General features: G+C 56.5%; 2 protein-coding genes and 1 long non-coding RNA gene across 3 annotated transcripts; 1 reads left to right on the plus strand and 2 right to left on the minus strand.

The window, feature by feature from the left end:
• Positions 1–242: 242 nt before the first annotated feature.
• Positions 243–1,597, minus strand: LOC309584114. The gene is made up of 3 exons (XR_014227198.1): positions 1,541–1,597; positions 1,114–1,212; positions 243–333 (listed from the first exon to the last, which is right to left on the minus strand). It is a non-coding gene; the product is annotated as an uncharacterized lncRNA (long non-coding RNA).
• A 3,614-nt stretch (positions 1,598–5,211) lies between these two features.
• Positions 5,212–11,379, plus strand: LOC309584108 (E3 ubiquitin-protein ligase TRIM7-like). Its single transcript, XM_082300031.1, has 7 exons — positions 5,212–5,832; positions 7,843–7,929; positions 8,170–8,397; positions 8,779–8,801; positions 8,913–9,028; positions 9,308–9,340; positions 9,885–11,379. The coding sequence occupies exons 1-7, from the start codon at positions 5,320–5,322 to the stop codon at positions 10,409–10,411; spliced, it is 1,527 nt and encodes a 508-aa protein (XP_082156157.1). The 5' UTR covers positions 5,212–5,319; the 3' UTR covers positions 10,412–11,379.
• Positions 11,380–11,763: 384 nt separating this feature from the next.
• On the minus strand, positions 11,764–18,881 carry ZNF692 (zinc finger protein 692). The gene is made up of 12 exons (XM_082300029.1): positions 18,748–18,881; positions 17,938–18,134; positions 17,817–17,848; positions 17,089–17,466; positions 16,824–16,872; positions 16,539–16,673; positions 15,981–16,109; positions 13,943–14,005; positions 13,611–13,689; positions 13,395–13,509; positions 12,884–12,983; positions 11,764–12,435 (listed from the first exon to the last, which is right to left on the minus strand). The coding sequence occupies exons 1-12, from the start codon at positions 18,769–18,771 to the stop codon at positions 12,072–12,074; spliced, it is 1,665 nt and encodes a 554-aa protein (XP_082156155.1). The 5' UTR covers positions 18,772–18,881; the 3' UTR covers positions 11,764–12,071.
• Positions 18,882–21,640: the final 2,759 nt, after the last annotated feature.

Here is a 21,640-nt window from a genome sequence, read left to right on the forward strand (position 1 = left end):
GCAGCGAGGAGCTGACGCTGAAGCGGCGCCCGCACTCGGGGCAGCCGTAGGGCCGCTCACCTGTGTGCACGCGCCGGTGGATGGTGAGGTCGGAGCGCTGGATGAAGCCCTTCCCGCAGTCAGGACACGTGTGTGGGCGGTCGCCGGTGTGGATTTTCCAGTGCTTCACTAGGGCTGATTTGTGGCTGAAGGTCTTCCCACACTCGCCGCAGGTGTTGGCAGCGTGGTTCTTGCTCCAGCTTGCCGAGAGCTGAGGGTGCTTCTTGTCTGTGTTGGGCTTTTCCTCAGCAGGTTCTTCCTGAGGTGCTTCCTGCCCTGCTCCTGCTCCATGCTCTGTAGGCAAAGACAGCCAGACACAAAGAAAAACCAAGAAACAAAGTCCCCAGTGAATGTGCTGGGTCAGAAACATTCCTTTATTCGGCATTCCTTTGTTCAACGCCGAAGGTACTTTGGGATCACTCCACCAAAAGGATCAAAACTTTGAACGATTTACGTATTTTAGCAGAAAAAGGAATTAGCACTCATTGCCTCACAAGTTATGTAGTTCTCTTAACTAATTAACACTCTATCTTCAATTATTTATTTCTCTCTTCTCACGCCGATTATCCACATTTTCTGCCTTTTTATTACCTTTTTTCCCGGAATGAGCATCTCTGGTTTATGCGATGTGTCTTTGTACTTTATAAATTCTGCATTCCTGGTGTTCAGTTCTCAACAACAAATTTATCTCCCAGGTTTTGTTAAGTTCCTCCTCCAGGAGGAACTTCCCAGAGAAAGTTCCGGGAGGGTCTCCAGGAGGAAGTGCCTCCTCCAGGTCTGAGAGTAGTGTCCTAAACTTTTAATCTGTTTTTCTAACCCAGAGTTTGCCCATTATCCATTACCTATTTCATGGATTAAATCCCTTCTCAGCATTTTTTCCCACTGCTCCACAGGCTCCTTTTTGAACAGATACAACTTGTTGGGTAATTCTGGGGCTGGGAACATGGGAAGGTGGTGGGAAAAGGAAGGCGAAGGGGAAAGGAACCCTTCTGCTTTTTATTCCACCTGTTTTAGGGAAGGATGGGCAGCAAAAAAACCCCTCCTGCACGTGCAGGAGCAGAATTGGAGCCTCACCTGCAGCTGGGGTATCCTGGGATATATGGAGATCCAGGGCTGTCGGTTCCTCCCTGTGGTCCAGGCGGGACAGGAGGTCAGGCTTGGAAATGGGGAATTCTGGAAAACATAATTTTTCATCCCCGGAGCTTGAGTTTGTGGGGAAAACCAGAGTTTTCCCAACTGTAGTAAGAGGGTTTAGTGCTGTCCTCTGCCAAAAAATAATGGAGAAGTTGATTCCCACTGCTCCCCCTGCCTTTCCTCATCTTCCTTGGGGAGCAGCGAGTGGGTGAGGATCCCAATCGTTCATTTATTATTATTCCCAGAGGACAGGTTGGGAAAAGGGGGATTTGTAGGTGCTGCCCTGCCCTGCACCCCTTGCATTCCAACAAGGTGAATCATCCATCCCACCCCCAAATTTTCCACCAGGAAGGGGTGGGCTCCTCACCCAGTGCCATGAGCGTCTCGTAGCTCTCCTGCATCACGTCACGATACAGAGCTCTCTGTCGTGGGTCCAGCACCACACAGGGCTCCATGGCTGGGCTCTGGGAACCCAGGAGAGAGGATTAAGCACTGAAAATTTAATGGATAATTATTCCCTAATAAGGCAACGGCGTGGCCAAGTTGGATCACGGCGTGGGACAGGTGGTGAACAAACCCCTCCATCATTCCCCCCACAGTACTGCAGGAAATTCCAACCTTTTGCCCCTACTGCCTCAGGAATTTTCCTTTTTTCCAAAAATTAATAGGCAGGAAGAAGCAGAAAGGGAGAACAGAAATGCAAAGATTCCTTAAAAAGTAACTGAAAAGGGATAAAACCCCTTCCAGGAAGAACAAGTTTCTGTCATCTGCAGACAAGGCTATGCTGAGAGGTCTGGACCCTAAAATTCATTTTCACGCAAATTTTATCCACACAGCTCATTCCCAATGCACCAAACACTGGGTGCTCATCCCCAGAGTCTAGGAATCTCTTCCCAGAGAATCCCATCACAATCATCCCCAACCCCCCCAGCAATCGCTCCTCCTGCCCAAAAACGATAAATCACCCCATTATTTCCCCATTATCCCCTGAGCCTTAGGGGAAAACCTGGAGTTTTGCCAGATGTAGGAAGAGTCTTTGATGCTTTCCTTTACAAAAATCACGGAAAAGCAAATTCCCATTGTTCCCCCCACCCTTCCTCATCCTCCTCGGGAAGCAGCGGATCCGTAAGGATCCGAATTATTCATTTCATTTTTATTAATTTAAATCCTGGAGGACGGGTTGGGAAAAGGGTGGATTTGCAGGTTCTGAGCAACTTACTGATGCCGGGCATAAACGGCCGATTTCCAGCACGGATCCCTCCTGCTATTTTTCCCTTTATTTTTATTTATTTTGGAGCCCCCACCAGCATCTCATCCTGCTTCATTTATTCCTCGGTGTTTTGCCATCCTACTAAAATAAATGGAAATAAAGGGATCGACACATCCGAAGGAACCCCACCGAGGTGAAAGGACAACGGGGTGGATTTTGGGGTGGGGGGTGGGGAGGTCTTGGGGTGTTTTTATCATTTTCCCTCTTCCCTGGGACTGGAAGGGGGGGGGGGAGGGGAGGGAATCCAGGACCCTGAGGGAAGGATGGAGGATGGAAGGACGGGGATGGGGAAAAACAAGCCATTTTCTGCCTTTTTTTCCACATCCCAACGCGAATCTCCCTGTTACCTGGAGGTCCGGCTCTCCGGCTCGGGAGGTGCTGTCGGCAAAGGCACCCGCCCCCCGCCCCCCCCCCCCCCCCCCCCCCGTCCCTTTACTTTCCAAAAAAAAAGCCCCTTTTTCCCCAAAAAAGTGGGGACGCGCACGTGGGGAGCGGATGAGCCCCGTCCCCCCGATACCCTAAACTATAAGAGTTAAAAAAAGGAAAGAAGGAAGGAAGGAAGGAAGGAAGGAAGGAAGGAAGGAAGGAAGGAAGGAAGGAAGGAAGGAAGGAAGGAAGGAAGGAAGGAAGGAAGGAAGGAAGGAAGGAAGGAAGGAAGGAAGGAAGGAAGGAAGGAAGGAAGGAATTAATAAAAAAAGGCGGGGGGGGGTGGGGTTGGGGGGGGAAGAGGGAGAAAAGTGCTGTGCACAATGGCCGGGGCCCTCTGGCGGCAAGAGCAGCGGGTCCGGGCGGAAATAAAAAAAAAAACCACTTTGCACAGAGAAAAAAATGCTCACTAATGTCCTGGTGGGGTGTTGTTTTCCTCAAAATGTGGGGGGGGCGGGGAAAAAAAAAAAAAAAAAAAAAGCGCAGTTTTGGGATTGTCCCGCCTCTCTGTGGGGATGGGGATGAGCCCCAGCATCACTTTGCTTGTGGGGGCTGCAGAGTGACCCCCTAAATTTACTGGTGCTAAACACATCAAGGATCATTTTGGGACAAAACGCCCTAAATTTGGAGCGGGGGGAGGTACTGGGAGTGTTTTAACCAGTGTGGGCTGAGGGGAAGGGGCTGCGGGGCCACAGGACCCCCCATTGCGGCGGCTGCCGTGACCCTTCGCAACAGGAAAAGGGGCAGATTTTGAGGGTAAAAAGGGAGTCTTCTGTCAATGGGGGCATGTCGCGACATCAAGGAGCACCCCCTCAAATATGCTAAGACACCCCCCCCCCCCCCCCATGAGGAGTTTGGAGTCCAAAACGTCGTTTTCCCCCGGGGCGGGCGTTTTGCGGGCTTTGCCATCCGACAGGGCACGTCGGCCTGGCAACGGCGGTTGGCTGCCCTCACCCAAGATGGTGCCCAAGGCTTCACCCGGCAGGCGCCATCTTGAGCCGGGCCGCCCGGGCAGCAATGGGGAAGAGGAGGCCGCGGCCATTTTCCCTCACGCCCTACCTGAAGGCGAGGCCGCCATTTCGGAAGAGGGCAGCTCCGCTCTGACCCCAAATTAACCATTTTTAAGCCAAATTTCTGCCTTCCCCGACCCTGTGGTAACAAAGTATTTCCTCCCCAAAGCCAATCTCATCACAGACAGTGAGGAAACGTAAAGAAAAGCTGTTGTGTCCTCCATGTGTCTCATGCGGGAGGGATTGCTCCCAGTAGGGATGTTAATCTCTAAATCCCGCCTGAAAAGGAGAGGGCTGACGAGTGTGCGCTAGGTGGTTTTGGGGTCGTTTTTGTCCATCTGGAGGTTTTGAGTAATTTTTCCCTGAATTCAGGTTCCTGGAGTGGATCTGTGACACTCCTGGGGACATGGCAGAGAGGCTGATGCTGTGAAAACCACCCCAAAAAAGCTCCACTCTCACCCCCTCATGCCAGGAAGCCCCCAACAACCTATGAAGACCCTCAAAATAACCATAGGGCCCTGTGCAGCCCCCCGCCCCCCCTACTGTCAGGGATCTTTCTAAAACCTATAGGGATCGCTCCCCTCCCAGCAGCCTATACACCTCCGAACAACCCCTCTGCCCCCCCAACCCTACAGCGACCGAAAAAAACATTCTATAGAACACGGTAAACCCCCTCAATCCTATAGGAATTCCCCAAAGCCATCCTATACAACCTGATACACCCACTCTAATCCTACAGGATTCTAAAAAAACCTATAAACCCCGATACACCCCCCCGAATTCCATAGAGATGGACCCGCAAAAATATTCTATAGACCCCGATAGACACCTCACCTGTTCTACTGGGACTGAGACATCCAACCTCCTCCTGCACCCTATAGGGAGCTCCCCTGTCTCAGCAACCGGTAGGGGACCCCTCCCCTCTCCCAGTACCTCACAGACTCCGATACCCCTTCTCAAATCCTATAGGGACCCCCAACTCCCCCACCCCCACAGTGGCCCCCAGGCCCCTCCCACGGGGCCTTATGGGCATCGCCCCCTGCGCTCCACGCGACCCGTGGGGGGCGGGGGGCGGCCGTCGCGGCCTTGTCATCTCCTGCGCAAGCCCAGCCGCACCCCCACTGACCACTGACCACTGACCACTGACCCCCACCCCCTCGCTCCGTTATTCCACATGGCCACGCCCTCTATGTCCCAGTTATTCCATATGACCACGCCCACCCCCTTCCGCGCAGTGCAAACCGCGCGCCCCCTTCCCCTCCTGCGCAGGCGCAGCCCCGCACGTTCCCCCCGCGCAGGCGCGGCTCCGCCCCTCGGCCGTCAGTTGGGCGGCGGTGCCGCGCGGAGCGGACGCGCAGAGTTTAGAGAGCCGCTTCCGTCACCGGCGCCACGACCGGGGCCGCCACCGGGGTCGGGGCCGCCGCCGGGGCCGCGGCCGCCATGGAGGCGCCGCCCGCGCCCCCCGCCGCGCCCCCTGCGCCCTGCAGCGCGGCGCGGAGCCTACAGGACGAGCTGACGTGCCCCGTGTGCCTGGAGTACTTCAACGACCCGGTGCTGGTAGCCGAGTGCGGGCACAACTTCTGCCGCGCCTGCGTGACCCAGTGCTGGGAGGACTCGGCGCGGCGCCTCTGCTGCCCGCAGTGCCGCGAGCCGGTCCCGCAGCGCCTCTTCCGCCCAAACCGCTCCCTTGGCAACATCGTGCACATCGTCCGCCAGCTGGGGCTGCCGCCGGGCCCCGCCGAGCCGCCGCCGGGGCCACCCGCGCCCGCGCCGCCGCTGCCCGCGGCCGCCCCGTCCGGCCCGCCGGGGCCGCCGCGCTGCCCGCGCCACGGGGAGCCGCTGCGGCTTTACTGCGTGCAGGACCGACGTGCTGTGTGTGTCGTGTGTCACCTGTCCCGCGAGCACCGCGCCCACACTGTGCTGCCCGCCGAGGAGGCGGCCCACGCCGCGGAGGTCAGTGCCGGGACCCCCGGGACCCCGCCCGCACAGCGCCCGGCTTGGAGGGAGGACAGCGAGGATGCCCCGCTTGAGGGGGCGGCGGGGCATCGGGACCCCTTCCCCGGAGAGGGAGAGCGCTGCGACCCCTCCCGGGGTGTTGGGGGGCAGTGAAGACCCCGCCCCCTCCCGGGGTCTCCTTTGGGGTGCAGGACCCCCCCCCCTAAGAAATGGGGGATGTCGTAAGCGGGGAGGAGATCGGAAACACCCCCACCCCTAATTGGGGGTGCACGAGGAGATCTCACGGGGTGGGGATGCACCAGGGACCGCCCCTCTCTGGGGGGAAGCACCCTTTGGGTGCAGTGGGACCCCCCCAGTTCCACAGGGGAGTACAGAAATGAGCCCTCAGTTCCCCCCCACGTGTGGGGTGCAGTCGGGACCCCGCCGATGTGTTCCCCGGCTTCATTCGGGGATATTGGGAGGCAGTAAGGGCCCCTCCAGGCCTTGTGGAGGTCACGGGGGAGCCCCTCCCCAACTGGGCGCTGCTCCCAGGATTTGGAGTGCAGAAGGAACTGAATCGCCCCAAAACGGGGACAGCTCGGGGTAGGGTGCAGTGAACAGAGGGTGTTCCCGGTGCGAGATCGAACTGGGTTGAACTGGGAGGACACTGGGAAAGGGGGCACGTCAGTGTGGGGGTGATTGTGCAAAAATCCCACCAGCCCCCCCAAAATCCACCGCTCCTCCTTCCCGGGACAGGAGCGAGCTGGAGCCTGAGAACAAGGGGAGCAGCGGGTGATGTATCCTCCCGCCCCGATCCCGACCCAGGCTGGAAGTGGTGCAGGACCTCTTCCAGGAGCCGCCTGTTCTCCCCCGCCCCCTCCGTTCCCCCCCCAACCCCAAGGCCCTTGGGGAGTGACGCAGAGCGAAAATGGAGCCCCCCCCGGGGGCGCTGGGACCTCCCCAAGTCGCGTGTCGTGATCACAGTGGGGATTAATTAGTAATGAAAAGCTCAAGGGCTCGATGTGGGCTGCCAGGCCTCGCTATTGAAGCCAGGAGCAGCGGATCCAGAGGGATCCAAGATGCCGGACGGAGCCAGTGTCGCTGCGCAGTGGCAGCAGGAGGAGGGTGGCACCAGCACGATCCCGAAGGATCAGGGAAGGGGATTGTGGGATCATTAACCACCACATATTAATGATTGTGGTTATTAAATCCTTTTATATGGGATTTTGTCCCGGAACTCTGTGGTTCCTCTTCCGGGGACGCTGGAGCTGTCCCCCCGCCCCAAATCTGGGACTTTGCCCTTTTTTTTAGGACACAAACGTCCTTAGGCAGATCCAGGCTGCTGCTCCCTTGGGACTTTTTCTCCCTCGTTAACCTGCTTTTATGAGTTCGTAATAATTAGTTGTTGCTGAGCTCCTCCCACCTCATTTTTTTCCTGATACATGCTCTAATCTCATGGAAAAATTCCAAAGGCAGCAACTCCTGGCTCTTAACGGTCAAAATCCTTGTATTTTGGGTTTTAGTTACAAAATAAGTGGGTTTATTTGCCCCCAAGCCCAGTTGCTGTTTGCATGGTGTTGCTGGGGCTTCTCTGCCCTCCATGGAGGTCAAACTACTTAAATGAGGATGAGTTTAATTAATTAATAATTAATTCTTAATTTAATGAGCAATTTGGAGGCAGCAAACCGGGGGGGGCGGTTCCAGCCTGATTTTGGGGCACCTCGAGGAGGGGAAATGGGGAAGGTGATCCTGGGACGAGGACGGGCATGGGACTGGAGCGTTTGTTTCCTCACAGGCAGCTAAAATTAATTGATTGGGGTTCTTTTCCGGTTTTTGGGCCGGTTGGGGGGAATTCTGGGGTTTTTTGCATAGTCAGAGGTTAGGGTTGTGGGGAGCAGGGCAGCTGCTGGTTCCAGCTCCAAAAAAATCCTTAGATTGGGCAGATTTGGCCATTTTAGCAGCAGCAGCCCTTCCCTCCTCATCACCCACGGGAAGAATTCACAACTGATCTCCTTGTTCTGCTTCCAGGAGGTGCCCCAGGAGCACTTGAGCTCCCTGAGGAAAGGGCGTGAAGAGGCCAAGGCCGAGCGGGAGCGGCAGAGCGAGGAGCTGCTGGTGAGTGCGGGGGGGTCCCCGGAGCCCCCATTCAGGAGGGTCCATCCTTGCTTGGGGGTTCCCTGAGACCCCCATCCAGGAGGGTTCAGTCTCACCTAGGGATTTCCTGGCTGTGGGAATTTGGTCCCACCTGGGGGATTCCCCCTCCCCGTGGGAATCCCAGCCTTCAGAGATTCTCTCACTTGGGGATGATTCCCTGAGCTCCACGGCCTCATGGGGATCTTCCCTGTGGAATTGCAGAAGCAGACGGAGGTGGAGCGGCAGAAGATTGTGGCTGAGTGCAAGGAGCTGCGGGTGTTCCTGGAGGAGAAGGAGCAGCTCCTGCTCTCCCGACTGGAAGAGCTGGAGAGGGACATCGGGCGCCGGAGGGATGAGAGTGTGGCCCGGCTGGCTGAGGACATTGCTCAGCTGGACAAGCTCCTGGCAGAGCAAGGCGGGGACAGCGGGACAGGGAACACATCTGGCGAGGTGGGGCTCCTGTTATGTGTCTCCATGGAAAAAATTCTTCTTTATGGACACAGAAATCCCCTCTATTGGGCAAAAATATCCTAATTATAGGAACAAAACCTGTTTGTGGGGATGAAAATTCCATTTATAGGCACAAAAACATCCTGTTTATGGGGTGAAAAAAGGTATAAAAGGTTCCATTTATGGGGCAAAATATTTCCATTTATTGGGGGAAAAATTCCTATTAATGGGGTTAAAAGTTCCATTTATGGAAACAAAAATGTCTTTATAGGGACAAAGTCCCTTCATGGGATCCTCCCCGTTTTTGGGGAGGATTTTGAGATCTCTGAGGTAGGAGAGATGCTGATCCTAACAAATTGCTTGGGTTTTTTCCTCTTGCAGAGTGTCGTCCCGGCTGGTAGCAGGTGAGTGAACTGGGTGAACTGGGAGGCTCTGGCTGCAGGCGGAGCTGGTGTTCCAACCCTTCCTAGGGGGAATTCCCTGATTTTGGGTCCCTGACTCCCGTGTCTCTGCAGCCTAGAGAGCTGGATGTTCCTCAAGCCCGAGCCTGGCTTTTCCGAGCTGGAGAAGAAGCTGAAGAGCTTTTCCCAGAAGAGTGCGGTGCTCAAGGAAGTGCTGCTGGAATTCAAGGGTGAGCCTGACAAGAGCCTTCCTGGAAAAAATCACTGCTTCCCAGCCAGGATCCCCTGTGGAAGTCCACCAAAATCAGGGCTGGGACGGAACCTGGCTCTTACTTCCCCCCTCTGGGCTGACTGGGAGAGCTCTGGGTTGTTTGAGCATTGGCTCATCCCAGGGAAAAGGTGGGGGAGCAGTGATTTCCCTGGGATTTGAGTGTGGATGTGTGGAGTAGGGATCATTCCCATGGCTTGGGCAGTTCTGGGGGCTCAACTTCTTCCTTCTCTTCCTGCAGAAAACCTGCGCTTCGAGCTGGAGAATGACACAGGTGAGGCTGTCAGGATTGGGATAAGACCTCCCTTTTCCAGGGGTTTGCGTGGAATTGGCTGGAATTTGGGGCCATGACTTCCCTTTTCCAAGAGATAATGTGGGAATTTGCTGGGATTGGGGGTTATGGGAGCTCTAACCTCCCTTTTCCAACGGTTAAAGTTGGAATTGTTGGGCTCAGGTTCTGTGTGGGCTCTTCAAGATGCTACAGGTGACTCACCTGTGTCCTTCCCCTCAGGTTTGGGACACAGGCAATGGATCAATTCCAACACAGGTGGGACAATGATCCCAGAGGTGTCTCATCTGTGTTGTCCCCATTGGGTTTGGGACAGAGAGAATGGGTCAGTCCCCAGACAGGTGGTAGAATGAGCCCACAAATGACTCACCTGTGTTGTCCCTGTTGTGTTTGGGGACACAAACCATGGCTCAGTCCCGCCACGATTCCACAGGTGACTCACCTCTGTCCTCCGTGGTGGGTTTGGGACACAGCCACTTGAGTCAAGCCCTCCACTCCCACAGGTAACTCCTCCCCTCTTCCCCTCCAGGCGACCTCTCCCTGGACCCCGACACGGCCAACCCCTACCTGGTGCTGTCGGAGGACAAGCGGAGCGTGCGGCTCCGTGGGGCTCCCCAGGAGCTGCCGGCTCATCCCAAACGCTTTGACTATGCCTTCTGCGTCCTGGCCTCCGAGGGCTTCTCTGCTGGCCGCCACTACTGGGAAGTGGAGGTGGGAGACGGGGAGAGCTGGGTCCTGGGCGCCGCCCGCGAGTCCGTGCGCCGCAAGGAGAAGGTCGACTTCGCCCCCGAGGAGGGGATTTGGGCGGTGGGGCTCAACTGGAAGGGCAAAAATTGGGATCAGTACCAGGCGTTCACATCTCCTGAGACGCCGCTGTCCCTGTGTGAGCGGCCACGCAAGATCGGGGTGTACCTGGACTATGAGGGCGGGTGGGTGGCATTTTACAATGCCGACAACATGGCTCCCATCTTCACTTTCACTGCCGCCTTCTCTGAGAGGATCTTCCCGTTTTTCTGGCTCTTCTATGTGGGCTCCTCACTGTCCCTCTGCAACTGAGTCTGCCCAGCTCACCTGTGTTGCCCCCTCTCCTCCGCCATCCTTAGGTTTTCCTTTGCTTCCAAGCAAAATGCCCCAAATCCTGCCCTTGGCCATTAAGGGGGGATTTTTTCCTGTTGCAATTCAAAGTTTGGAGTCTTTTTGCCCCCAAAATCTTCCTCAAGGGCATTGGTTGGCGAGGGGGGGGGCTGCTTGAGCACCCCCTCCCTGTTGCTGGTTAAACACCGCTGTAGTTAATTCTGTATTTTTCTTTGGAGTTGGAGCCCCATGAACAGGGAGAGGCTGATCCCATCCCACCTCGAACCGTAGCCAAAGCTTTGTGCCACCCCCCCCCCCCGCCCCATCCTCCCAAGAATGCTGTGTGGAGAGGAGGGGTCTGTCCCCCCATCTCCCTCTTCCCCCCCCCTCCCCGTTTGGACACCAGGTCATCTTTAGCCATCTTATCCTCCCCTGGGGAAAGGGCCGAGCCTGTCCTGCTGTTGCTGAGTGACCGTCCCCAATCTCCCCTGTTACCCCCCATTTCTCTCCCTACTCCCCCCATTGTCCCCTTCTCCTTGTGCCCCAATCCCCCCCATTGTCCCCCATTTCCCTCCTAGGCTCCCCCATTGTCCCCCCCTCCTTGCCCCCCCATCTCCCCCAATGCCCCCCCATGTCCCTCTTTGCCTCCTCATCTCCCTCACTGCCCCCCTATTTCCCTCCTCATCCCCCCGTCTCCCCCTTGCTTCCCCCAAACTCTGAGCCCCCAGAGCACCAGGATTCCAGCAAGGGGCCATGGATATTTGGGGTCACCCCAAACCCAGGCCAGGGTCAGCTGGGGGGTTTTGGGGGGGCTGGGAGGTCCGTGTTCTAGGTGTGATCTTGCGCTTGCCCGCTCCCCTTGCGCCCTCCCCGCTGCTGCTGTTCGTGTCCTTTGCCCTGTCACTGTTAGTGGGGAAATAAAATGTTGCTGTGCAAAAAAATCCCTAAAACCCGATAATCTGGGGGTTTTTGGTGCTGGGGGAGGAGGAAAAGCTGCTCCTGCTCGGGGGGAATGGAGACAGGGACATGCCCTTGTCCCCAGACTGCTGGGGTGGAACGCAGAGGGCTTTTGTGGCCACTTGGGATTCACTAATTGGTCCCAACTTGGAGCTTCCAAATATCTGTAAGTTCAAATTCTGGTTTAAATCCAAGTTTTAAATGGAAATTAAATAAAGTTTGAAGGAAAAGCTTGAAGCTGTGGGAGCTCCCACTCTGGGGGCACAGCCCCACTGGGCACTCCCTCTCAGCCCAGTTTGGGGACACAGCCCCACTGGGAGCTCTGTCTCATCCCAGTTTGGGTCCCCAATTCCTGGGTGTTTGGTGTCTCCACCCCCTCCAAGCCCTTTTCCTGTGCCCAAACCACCCAAATATCACTCTTCTGTCTCTTTTCCATAAAAATCTGGCACCAAATCCCACTTTTACCCAAAATAAGTCTTTACTGAGGATCCACCTGTGGCAACACTGCTGGGCTCGAGGGAAGCTGGGATTTGGCAGAAAAATGGATTTGCCCCAGGATTGGCAGAAAAGCTGAGATTTTCCCAAGTTTTGCCTCTCCCATGTAATTTTGGCACCTGGAGCCACTGCAGGGTCCAGCATTGTCCCTGATCCTGCTCCAGTCCCCAGACTGGGGGCACAAGTCCCTCTAGGACCCCCCCTCGCCCATCCCCCGGCCTTGGGGCGTGCCTGGATCCTGCCCGACATCCCCCCCCCGATACTCCAGTGGGGTCCTCCCTGTGTCCCCCCCGCTGCCCAGGACATCCCCAAGCAGCTCCAGGGGTTCCACTGGCCCAGGGGGCTCCGGGTGCTGCTGGATTCCCTCGGGCTGGGGTGGTCCCCCGAGCCCCCTGGGGTGGCTCTTGCTCTTGTGGGCGGTGACGTTGTCCCTCTTTTCGAACCTCTTCCCGCAGACATCGCACGGGAATTGGTAGAAGGAGTCGGCGTCGTGTTTCCTCATGTGCCAGTTCAGGGAGGCTTTTTGGCGGCAGGTGAAGCCGCAGATCTCACACCTGGGGGAGATCCCGGCAGGAGTAAAAAACCCCAGGGATGAGGCACAGGGAGAACTGGCCCTGCCGTGCTCGGGGCTGGAATGTGCTGTGGGTTGAAGCTCCAGCGCCCTCCTGGCATGAACACGTTGGACAGGAGTCCTCCGTTCTGCATTAACCTGTGGCTACTTAACACTGCCCTGGAGCTGAGGCTGGAGCTGCTGGATCTGGGCACAGCCAGCTCCAAGGGCAGAAACCTCGTGAGAAATCCCAGCCCAGCTTTTGGCTGGATGCCATGTGCTGAGGAGCTGATTTTGGGTTGAAAAGGGTGGGAAGAAGCTCTGAGGCTGAGCAGAGCTGCAGAGATGGGACTGGGACTTACCGGAGAGGTGGAAACGGGACTGGGATTTACTGGAAGGGCAGGGATGGGACTACGATTTACTGGCAAAGCGGAAATGGGACTGGGACTTACTGGAGCGGCTTCTCCCCAGTGTGGATCCGTCGGTGGATGATCAAATTGCTGCTGGTGCGGAAGGAGCGCGCACAGAACTCGCAGATGTAGTCCCGCTTGTCTGGGAGCAAAGGAAAATGGATTGGGCTGATCCGGCCTGGAAAAACCCTCCGGGCCCTCGGGATGTGCTTTGGGAGCAGGGAGACTTCTCAGCATGGGAATGGAGATGATAAGGGAGAGATTCAGGGAGCAAAGGGCAACAGCGATGGTTCCCGGCGATGGGGATTTGGGACCGGATGGCCATGGCCCAGCGGGGAGGGGGGTACAGGAGGTGTGAATCCAATGGGAGCGGGTGGAATCCGTATAAGAAGTGTGAGCCATAAGGGAGGTGTAATCCCTATGGAAGGAGGTTTGATCCCTGTGGGAGGAGGCATGATCCATACAGGGGAGTTGTAACTCCTACAGGAGGATGTCCAGGAATGTGTAACCCATAGGGGAGGAGGCGTGATTCCTGTGGAAATGCCCTGCTCACCACTGTGCAGCTTCTCGTGTTCCTTCAGGTGCTTCTTGAAGTTGAAGGATTTCCCACAGGTGGGCTCAGAGCAGGTGAAGGTTTTCTGGTGCACATGCTGGTACTTCTGGTGGTGCTGCCGGGGGAAAAAACCCATCAGCTCCCAATTCCAGCTCCAGGACACCCCACCTAGGCTCCCCAGCGCTCCAGGAAGAGCCAGTCCCTCCAGGCGCTCACGTTCAGGTACTGGCGGTTGGAGAAGATTTTTCCGCAGCCCTCGAAGTCGCACAGGAGGATCTCGCGCTTTGCCGCCTTCCTGACAGAGAAAACATGGGAAAAGTCATTGGCAGGAAGGAGGAGGAGGATTGGAAAAGCTGTGGGATATGGATCTGGCCCCTGCTCCTTCCTCCTCACCCACCTTCCCTTTTTCCCACCCATAAAATCTAAAATGAAGTAAATAAACCCTTTCAGAGCTTCCTGCCTGTCCCCCATGGAAGAGCTGAGCTCCTCTTCCTGGGCATGCCTGAAAACTTCCCTGGCCCCTTCCCTCACCCCCCTTTCCCAGCTACCTGATCCTCTTGGGGCCGATCTGAGCCACATCCTTGTCGCTTGCCCGTGGTCGCCGCCGGCAACTGCAATAGGAAAGAGCCATTTGAGCCAGGCCGTGGTGTCCCCTCGCTGTCCCCAAGCCCAGAGCCAAGAAACCAAAAGATTCCCGAGGAAATCCCACATTAAATCATCCTCGGGGCCAGCATTTCTCCTATTTTCCCCCCACAGGAGCAGGACATGCTGGAACAAACACATCGTTCAGGCATTAAAATAAGAACAAATTCTTTATTGCTTGTTACAAAACCCTTTTCACATGGTTTGGATGTGTCCCAGGACACTGAAATTGGCTCCCAGCCTGGTTTGATCTATAATTCATCCATGGCTCCCTGGAAACCACAACTATTCCTGGCTGTCACCCTGGAATTAAGGAAAGATCCATTAAAAGTGGATTAAAGCAGGGTTTGGGGAGGAGAAATAACAGGATGGTGAGAGATGCCAATGCCCAAGCATGGATTCAGCCTGGGGCTTGTCCCAAATCTCTTAAAAACAGTTTTTATCAGCTCAGGGTGGCTTTACCTGGGGAGGGAGAAGAGGAGGAATGCTTCGACATCTGGAAGCTCCTCCTTTGCTCATAAGGCAGGATTTTATCTCCCATTTTTGACTTGCTGTGACAAAAGAGGGGGGATAATTAACCAAAAGATTAGAAATATGATCCGTGTTGCCAAACTCAGCCCAAAAAGCGCTGACCCAAAGCTTAGGCTTGGCTTTGGGGAAGGGGTGGAGAGCTACAATCAAGGCAGTTTTTGAGGCACCATCCCCACCGGTGCCTCAAAAGAGCCACCAGCCCCCAGGATGGACATATTTGGAGGGCTGGACTCTGGAATTTGGGGTGGAAATTGGGCAGAACCCAATAAGCACCAGAAAAAAAACCAAACCCCACATTTAATTCACTTTTGGCCTCAAAAAGGATGGCCTGGATTCAACCCGGACTCTTCCACCCTCACATTGGATTTGGGAGCCTGGGATCCGCATGCCCAGCAATGGCAGGGAGAGGGGAAGAGCAAATTCCAGCATTACCTTCACTGGGATTGGGTCTCCAGGAAGGGTGGTCCCTCTTCCAGCTGCATCTGGGGAGGTTCCAGAGCTGCCGGGAGAGGGGAGGGCGTTCAGCATCCAAAAGGAGCCGCTCAAAGGGATTGATCAAAGCCATAAGGGAGTGGCATAACACTCACCTGGGGAAAGCTTTGGGATGGGATTGGCACTGAGCCTGTCTTTCAGTAGACAGATGAAGGAGTTACGGCTGATTCCAAGGAAAAGGGGGGATTTAACCCCCTTATTGTATCAAAAGTGTAAGAAAATCCATCCAGGTGAGGTGTCTAGGTGCGTCGGATCTGAGGCCGTGCACGGACCGAGCCCCAACCCAATGTCCCCTTAATGCTTGTGCAAAGCCCCAGTGAAGCCCTGAGGGCTGATTAGAGCTTTTTTAGTGCAAAACATTGAATTTTATGTGCCTGGAAAGGAGAGCTGGCAACCCAACACTTGGCCCCAAAGCTGCTGGAGAAGCCGCAGATCCATCGGTGGAGGAGATCGTGGTGGGCTGATAGATTTTGGGCTGTTCTATCTCCAATCTAGTGGAGGCCTCAATGCCCACCACAGTTCTGGTTCAATGGGTCTTCACTGCCCTCCGTGGCGGCCCCAGCCTCGGCAGCCTCTCCTCATTCCCCAACCATCCTGGACTGGCTCCACGAGGGACAGGGTGGGTGACGCGAGGCTCATGAAGCCCCTGCAGCAACTTTGGTGAGCCAGACCCCCCTTTGCTCGCTCAACACCCAGTGAGACCAAGAAACACAGCTCTGCCCTGCGGTCAACGGTGTCACGGTGACCCCCCTCCCATGGGGACACACAGCTCTTGCTCCATGGCCAACGATGTCATGGGGAGGGTTGACCCCATTGGAGACACAGTTCTTGCCCCATGGCCAACAGCACTGGACACTCCCAAGATGATGACTCTGAACCCTCTCCCCTCATCCCTTCACCGCTGTGGCTGCCACGACTCACCTGACCCGTCCGCTCTTCTCCTCTGAGGGGCCAGAGCTGGGCAGGGGCGGCTCGAGCAGGGGCTGCTCCTCCTTGATTGGCTTCTTGCGGGCCTTGGGTTGGCTCTGGTGTCGCTGTGGCTCTGAGTCGCTGTGGGGGGCACAGACCAGGGTGGCTGAGGGGGTTGGCTGGTTGATGGGGTGAGGTATGGGTTAGGCGTGGTAGGAAATGAGTTAGTTGGACATGGTTTAGACATGGGGTGGTCATGGATTAGACACGGGTTGGTCATGGAAGGCCGTGGTTAGACGTGGAAAGACGTCGTTTGGACGTGGCTGCACATCGTTTGGGTGTGGAAGGACATTAGTAGACGTGGCAGGACATGGTACGACATGGTTGGCCATTAGTTGGACGTGGCAAAGACCCTCCCCCAGGTGAGACACAGTGAAAATACCTCCCCAAAATTCTGTGCCCTTTGACCCCAGAAAGACCTTATTTTAGCACCACACAGTGGTGTCAGTGGGCACCGAGGAGTGGCTCCCACACGATCCCGATCCGCAGGCTCCCTCACAGCGCTCCCACCTGTCCAGGGATGGGTGGTAGTTCTCATCATGTAGGTCATCGGTGTAGGCCAGGTCATCACCCTCGGCGAAGTCCTCGTCCTCCTCTTCCTCTCGGGGCTCAACTCCTGGCTCTACGTCCTTCCCCGGGATGGCGCTGCTGGACAACAACCTGGGTCAACTCTGCCACAATGGCTCAACCACAGACAGTCGTATTGGCCAACACTGGGGACCCAGGGATGGGTCAGACAGGGCCAAATGGAACCATCGGCCTCACCAGAGGACGCTTGTGGGTGCCACCACTCACCTCCCGCCAGCTGCTGCCACAGGCCCCGGTTCCGGTGGCACCTGGCGGGCTGAAAGGGGACAGGAGGGTGGTGAGGAAGGGCTGGGAGAGGTGAGGAGGAGGATGAAGAATTGCGAAGTATGGGGGTGTTGGAAAGGCCCACAGGGTTGGGGCAGCGTTTGATCCCAGTGGGATGGTGGTCACTGAATCCCTAGAACTGGGAGAGGGGCGGAAGGTGGGGAATCAAAGGGAGTTGAGGGTGGAAAGATGACCTGGAGGAGCTCACCTGTGCCACCACTGTCACCACCATCTCCCAGCTCCTCACCCCGATCCCCATCACCACGGGGTGACCCGGCCGCTCCCTCTGCTCCAGCCTTGTTGGAGCCCGGCGTGGCCCTACGGAGCGAGTGCCGGCGTCCAGCATCCAGGGAGGGGCTGCCTCCCTGGGCCGCCCTCGGGGGGTCACTGGAGGGGCTGTTGGGGACCCCGGAGCCGCCCCACGAGAAGCGGTGCCCAGCTACACACTCCCAAACCAGCGGGGCTGAGCTGCCTGGTGCTGGCAGCAGGATGTCCGGCACGAAGCCGCACTCCTGGCTGTGGCCATGGGACAGCACGACCAGGCGCTGCAGTGCAGCCGGCTGGAGCCGCTCCAGCTCCAGCTCTCCTGGGAAAACAAAGAAATCTGTGAAAGACAGCTCCATAATGGCATTTTGTGGGGGGGAGGGAGGAGGAGGGCTGGGACACCTGCAAGCCCCCCTCCACCTTCCTCAGGCTCTTAGGCTTCCTCCTTGTTAAGAGCAACCGTCAAACAGCTTCCCAAAAATGAGCTGGGGATGGCAAAAACAGGGAACACAGGGAGGATTTGCCTAGTGCTCAGGGGGGTGAGCAAACTCAAGAACAGCTCCAGGTGCTTCTCCAGCACCCAACCCAACGGGAATCCTCCCTCTCCACCATGAACTTCTTATGGACCCAAACTACTGGATGCCAGCATGGAATTGGGAGGGAAGCACATACCTGGGCTCCAGGTGCAGCCATGAGAGCTGTACCTGCACGGGAAGACAGAGGTGAGCAAGCAAAAACCTGAATTTTCCCCATGAGAGGTGGGTTTCAATCGTTTTTAAGCCCCTCTAGTGACCTGTCAAGGAGGAACTGGGCCAACTGGGAGTGCAGGGTGAATCCAAGCTGCTCCTTGAGGCGGCACCAGCGCTCCAGGTGCCCCCCGATGCGGATGCGGCACTTGCTGCGCCGTGCGTCCAGTTCCCGGCGCTTCTGGCGCCGGACGCACTCTGGGGCCCGCGGACGACCCCCGCGGGCCGAGTCCACTGGGAAGGGCTGGGGGGACACAGGGGGTTTAGAGGGGGATGGGGAATACAGGGGTGGTCTGAGCCTGGAGGGGTCAGGCGGGGAATTTGGAGTATCACGGCTCCGTAGGAGAGTCCGGAGGTGACACGCAAACATGGGAAGCGGACGTGGACAGGGCCCTGTTGCACGGGTGGGGAATCCTGGGGGCTCAGGGAGGACGTGGGGGGACACACAGGGATATGGGCGAGTGCTGGGGGGATGACAGGGTACATGATGGGGGGACACAGGGGTGGCGCAGCATCATGGGGGGGATGGGGAGGGGATCGGGTGAGGAATTAGGGTCTCCTGGCTCCATAGTGGTGTCATGGGGGGGGGGGGGGGCAAGGGACATAGGAGGGGTCACAAGGGGGGGCGGGGAGGCACCCACACTGCTTCCAGGCCCCACCCCTCAGCCTCGCCCCGTTTAAGCCCCGCCCCCTTCCCGCCGTTTCCCCCGGGCCCCTCCGTCCCCCCCCGCCTGTTCCCGCCGCCGGGCCTTAAAGCGGATGGGGCGGAAGGAAAGCGGCGACGGGCGGAAGGGGGAACGTCCGCGACTCCATGCTCTCCCGCCGCCCTCTCCGCCCGCGCCCCGCTGTCCGCGAACCTCCTCTGCCGCTCCGCGCTCCATTCCGCGCCGAGGGGGCCCCACCCCGGGCCGTGCCCCCTTTAAGAGCCACTGGACCCACCCCCTCCTCGCTCACGCCGCTCATGGACGGCAGCAAAGATGGAGGAGGCTCCGCGCCCCGCGCGTGCGCGGAGCCGCGGGGGCCGTGGGGAGATACGGTCCCACCCAGGGGACATCATGGGAAATTCCCGCAGGGGGATGGGGGTGGACACGGGGCGAGAGGTGGAGACAGGAGACGGACATAGGGTGACATAGTGTCAGGAAAACTAATCCACAAACACCAGAGGTTTATGTCCAAAAAGGAGACAGAGGAGTCCTGTTACTTTATTTGAATAAAGGGAGAGGCCACGGGGCATTGCCCCTGAGGTCTCTCAAATTTTTGGAGGGCGCTGCCTCCTATTTATCCTAATTTCCCGGCCGCATTTCCCTCTCTCTTTCCCCATTGGCTGAGGTACGCGAGAGGTACAGACTTCCCGTAATGCCTAATACCTAAGGTTCCCTTCTAATGTATACCCCCCCCCCCCCCCATTTTTAGTTTATTTCCATTGTTTGTTTCATCTCTCAATATCCAATTTCATTTATCAGCAGACTTACAGTTTGCTTGTAGAGACAAATCTCTTTCCATTCATCAATCAGTGGAACCCTTTTCATTGTTTATTTTATCTCTCAGTGCTAATTTCATTAACCAGCAGGCCCAGAGCTTGTTTGTAAAGACGAGTTTCTCATTCCTTTCAATACGGAGACACAGGAGGGGCATGGGGGACAAGAGAGAGAGACACCTACCTCACAGCTGTCCCCAAGACACTGGGGGGCTTTTGGAGTTGCTGGGAGGGGATGTAAGGCACTGGGAGACCGTGAGGCACATATGACACTGTACTGCGGGTAGAATCATCCCATGCTAGGGGGAATCCTCAGGAGCTCCTAGGGCCGTCTCAAGGACCTGGATGGTTTTAGGGGTCCTATAAATGCCTTGGGTGGGGCCTATGCAACTCTCTGGGAACTGGGAGGGGTTTTGGAGGGCCTATAGGGGCCTCGGGGAATTTGGGGGCCCATAAAAACCCCCTAATAAAACCAGTGGGAAGGAACTGGGACTCCTGGGAGTGATCCAGTCACTGAAACGGAGAAGAAAAGAAGTCGAAGTCACTCCAACACCGCAGAACCTTCCAGAAACCCCAAGAACACAGCGCACGGCCCCCTGGGACCATCCAGGACCACTCCAGGCCAGGCAGAGGCAGGGTTCCTGGCAGCGTTGGTCTGGGAGAAATCCTGTGCTGTTCACAATTTTAGGAGCCCACTCCCGGCCACCGGCACCCAGACACATAAAGGGAAAGTCTCACATTTGATCACAATGCTGAGGTGCACAGGGCAGAGCAGTCCGAGTGCATGTTGTGTTGTCTACTGTATGTTCTGTGTCTTTTGGGGATCTTGTGTTGCCGGTCTTTTGCCTTAGCCCTTCAATGTGCTTGCGGTCACGCTTTTTGCTGAGAATTCTGTCCTCGTTGCATCCCCTCATTTGTCATCACCTGTGTCACGGGTGCCTGCATGGGTCTGGCCTGGAGCTGCTCTGCCCTGCTGCATACTCTGGCATATAGGTGTAATAGGACAAGGCTTGGGGACTTGTAATTTGTGATGTAGGGTGTAGTTTGGCCTCTAGATGATATTCCTAGATTGACACAGGATGGCCGGAGCTGTTAAGTTCTCATGCAGCACTTTGACTTTCCTCATCGCTTTCTTTCAGATGCAGACGGATTAAATCTGTGGCAGAGGGCCCCATACCGGCTGAGGGGGTTCCTGCAGGAAGGTGAGTCACTGTTTGTGTTTGCAGGGCGAGTGTAAATGGTGGCTGTGTTACAGCATTGTTCCTTGTCTTTGTTCTTAGGAGGTAAAGCTGGATAGCAGCAGTCAAGGTCAAGTGAATGAGGTAAGAAGTCACTGGTGGAAAGAACCACTTGTTATTCCTTGGGTGCCAAGTTCTGGTGCAGCTCTTAACATCCACTGTCATTTGTGTGTTTTAGGCGGTCCACTTGTATTGTGCTGAACCCCCTCACCGAGCAGCCGACGGACCCGGGTCGCTGCCCTCATGAGCCCTCCCCAAGTATCACGGAACTCTGAGATGAAGCTGTTGCCTTTGGCAATGGCCGAGGAGCTGTGGTGAGTCAGGGAGGGGAGGGAGGGTGGAGCAAGGGTCCACTCAAGTTTCCGCAATGCCACAGCACCTTGTCTCCTCTTAACTCAGGTGTACCCTGCGACGGCGGCGTCGGCCTCGAAGCGCGGCCGAAGCGTGCGGCCCGAGAACCCCTGCCATCTTAGGAGACGGTGAGTACAGGAATTGTAGGGTTTTGGCCCACGTGCCATTAAGTTCAGGCCTTGAAGTTTGGGGTTTTTTTTTATTGCAGCCACCCAAGAGACAACAGCCCGATGATGGCAGGAGCTTCCTGGACGGTGAGGCGGCCTTCTTTTGCACCCGAGGAGGATTCGCAGCCCCAGACTTCTGAGAGATAAGTTGAGGGCTAAGACCCACAGAAGATATGAAAGCCGGGTGTCGGGTCGGGACTTGCCGGGAGGGATTTTTGAGCCGACTTTGGAGACGGGAATACCCAAGAAGGGACCCCTTAGCCCACATAAAGGGAAGTATCGCTTTTGATCACAATGCAGAGGTGCGCAGGGCAGAGCAATCCCGGTGTGTGTTGTGTCACCTGTCTATTGTTATGTTCTTTTGGGTGTCTTGTCTCTTCTGCCTTAGCCCTTCGATGTGCTTGTGGTTGTTCTTTTCGCAGAGAGTTTTCTCTCCTTGTCATGTCTCCTCATTTGTCATCTCCTGTGTCACGGGTGCTTGCACGGGTTTGGCCCGGAGCTGCTCTGCCCTGCCACA

Source organism: Coloeus monedula, assembly GCF_965178545.1.
Source record: "Coloeus monedula genome assembly, chromosome: 36".
In the NCBI taxonomy this organism is placed as follows: Eukaryota; Metazoa; Chordata; class Aves; order Passeriformes; family Corvidae; genus Coloeus; species Coloeus monedula.

Coding starts and splice junctions, on each gene's coding strand:
- ZNF692 (XM_082300029.1), bottom strand. CDS start 18,771: ATGGAGCGCGGAGCGGCAGAGGAG. Junction 16,674..16,823: donor GTGGCAGCAGCTGGCGGGAG/GTGAGTGGTGGC, acceptor GTTGTCCAGCAG/CGCCATCCCGGGGAAGGACG. Junction 16,110..16,538: donor TACCACCCATCCCTGGACAG/GTGGGAGCGCTG, acceptor TGCCCCCCACAG/CGACTCAGAGCCACAGCGAC.
- LOC309584108 (XM_082300031.1), top strand. CDS start 5,320: ATGGAGGCGCCGCCCGCGCCCCCCGCCGCGCCCCCTGCGCCCTGCAGC. Junction 7,930..8,169: donor GGCAGAGCGAGGAGCTGCTG/GTGAGTGCGGGG, acceptor GTGGAATTGCAG/AAGCAGACGGAGGTGGAGCG. Junction 9,341..9,884: donor CGAGCTGGAGAATGACACAG/GTGAGGCTGTCA, acceptor CTTCCCCTCCAG/GCGACCTCTCCCTGGACCCC.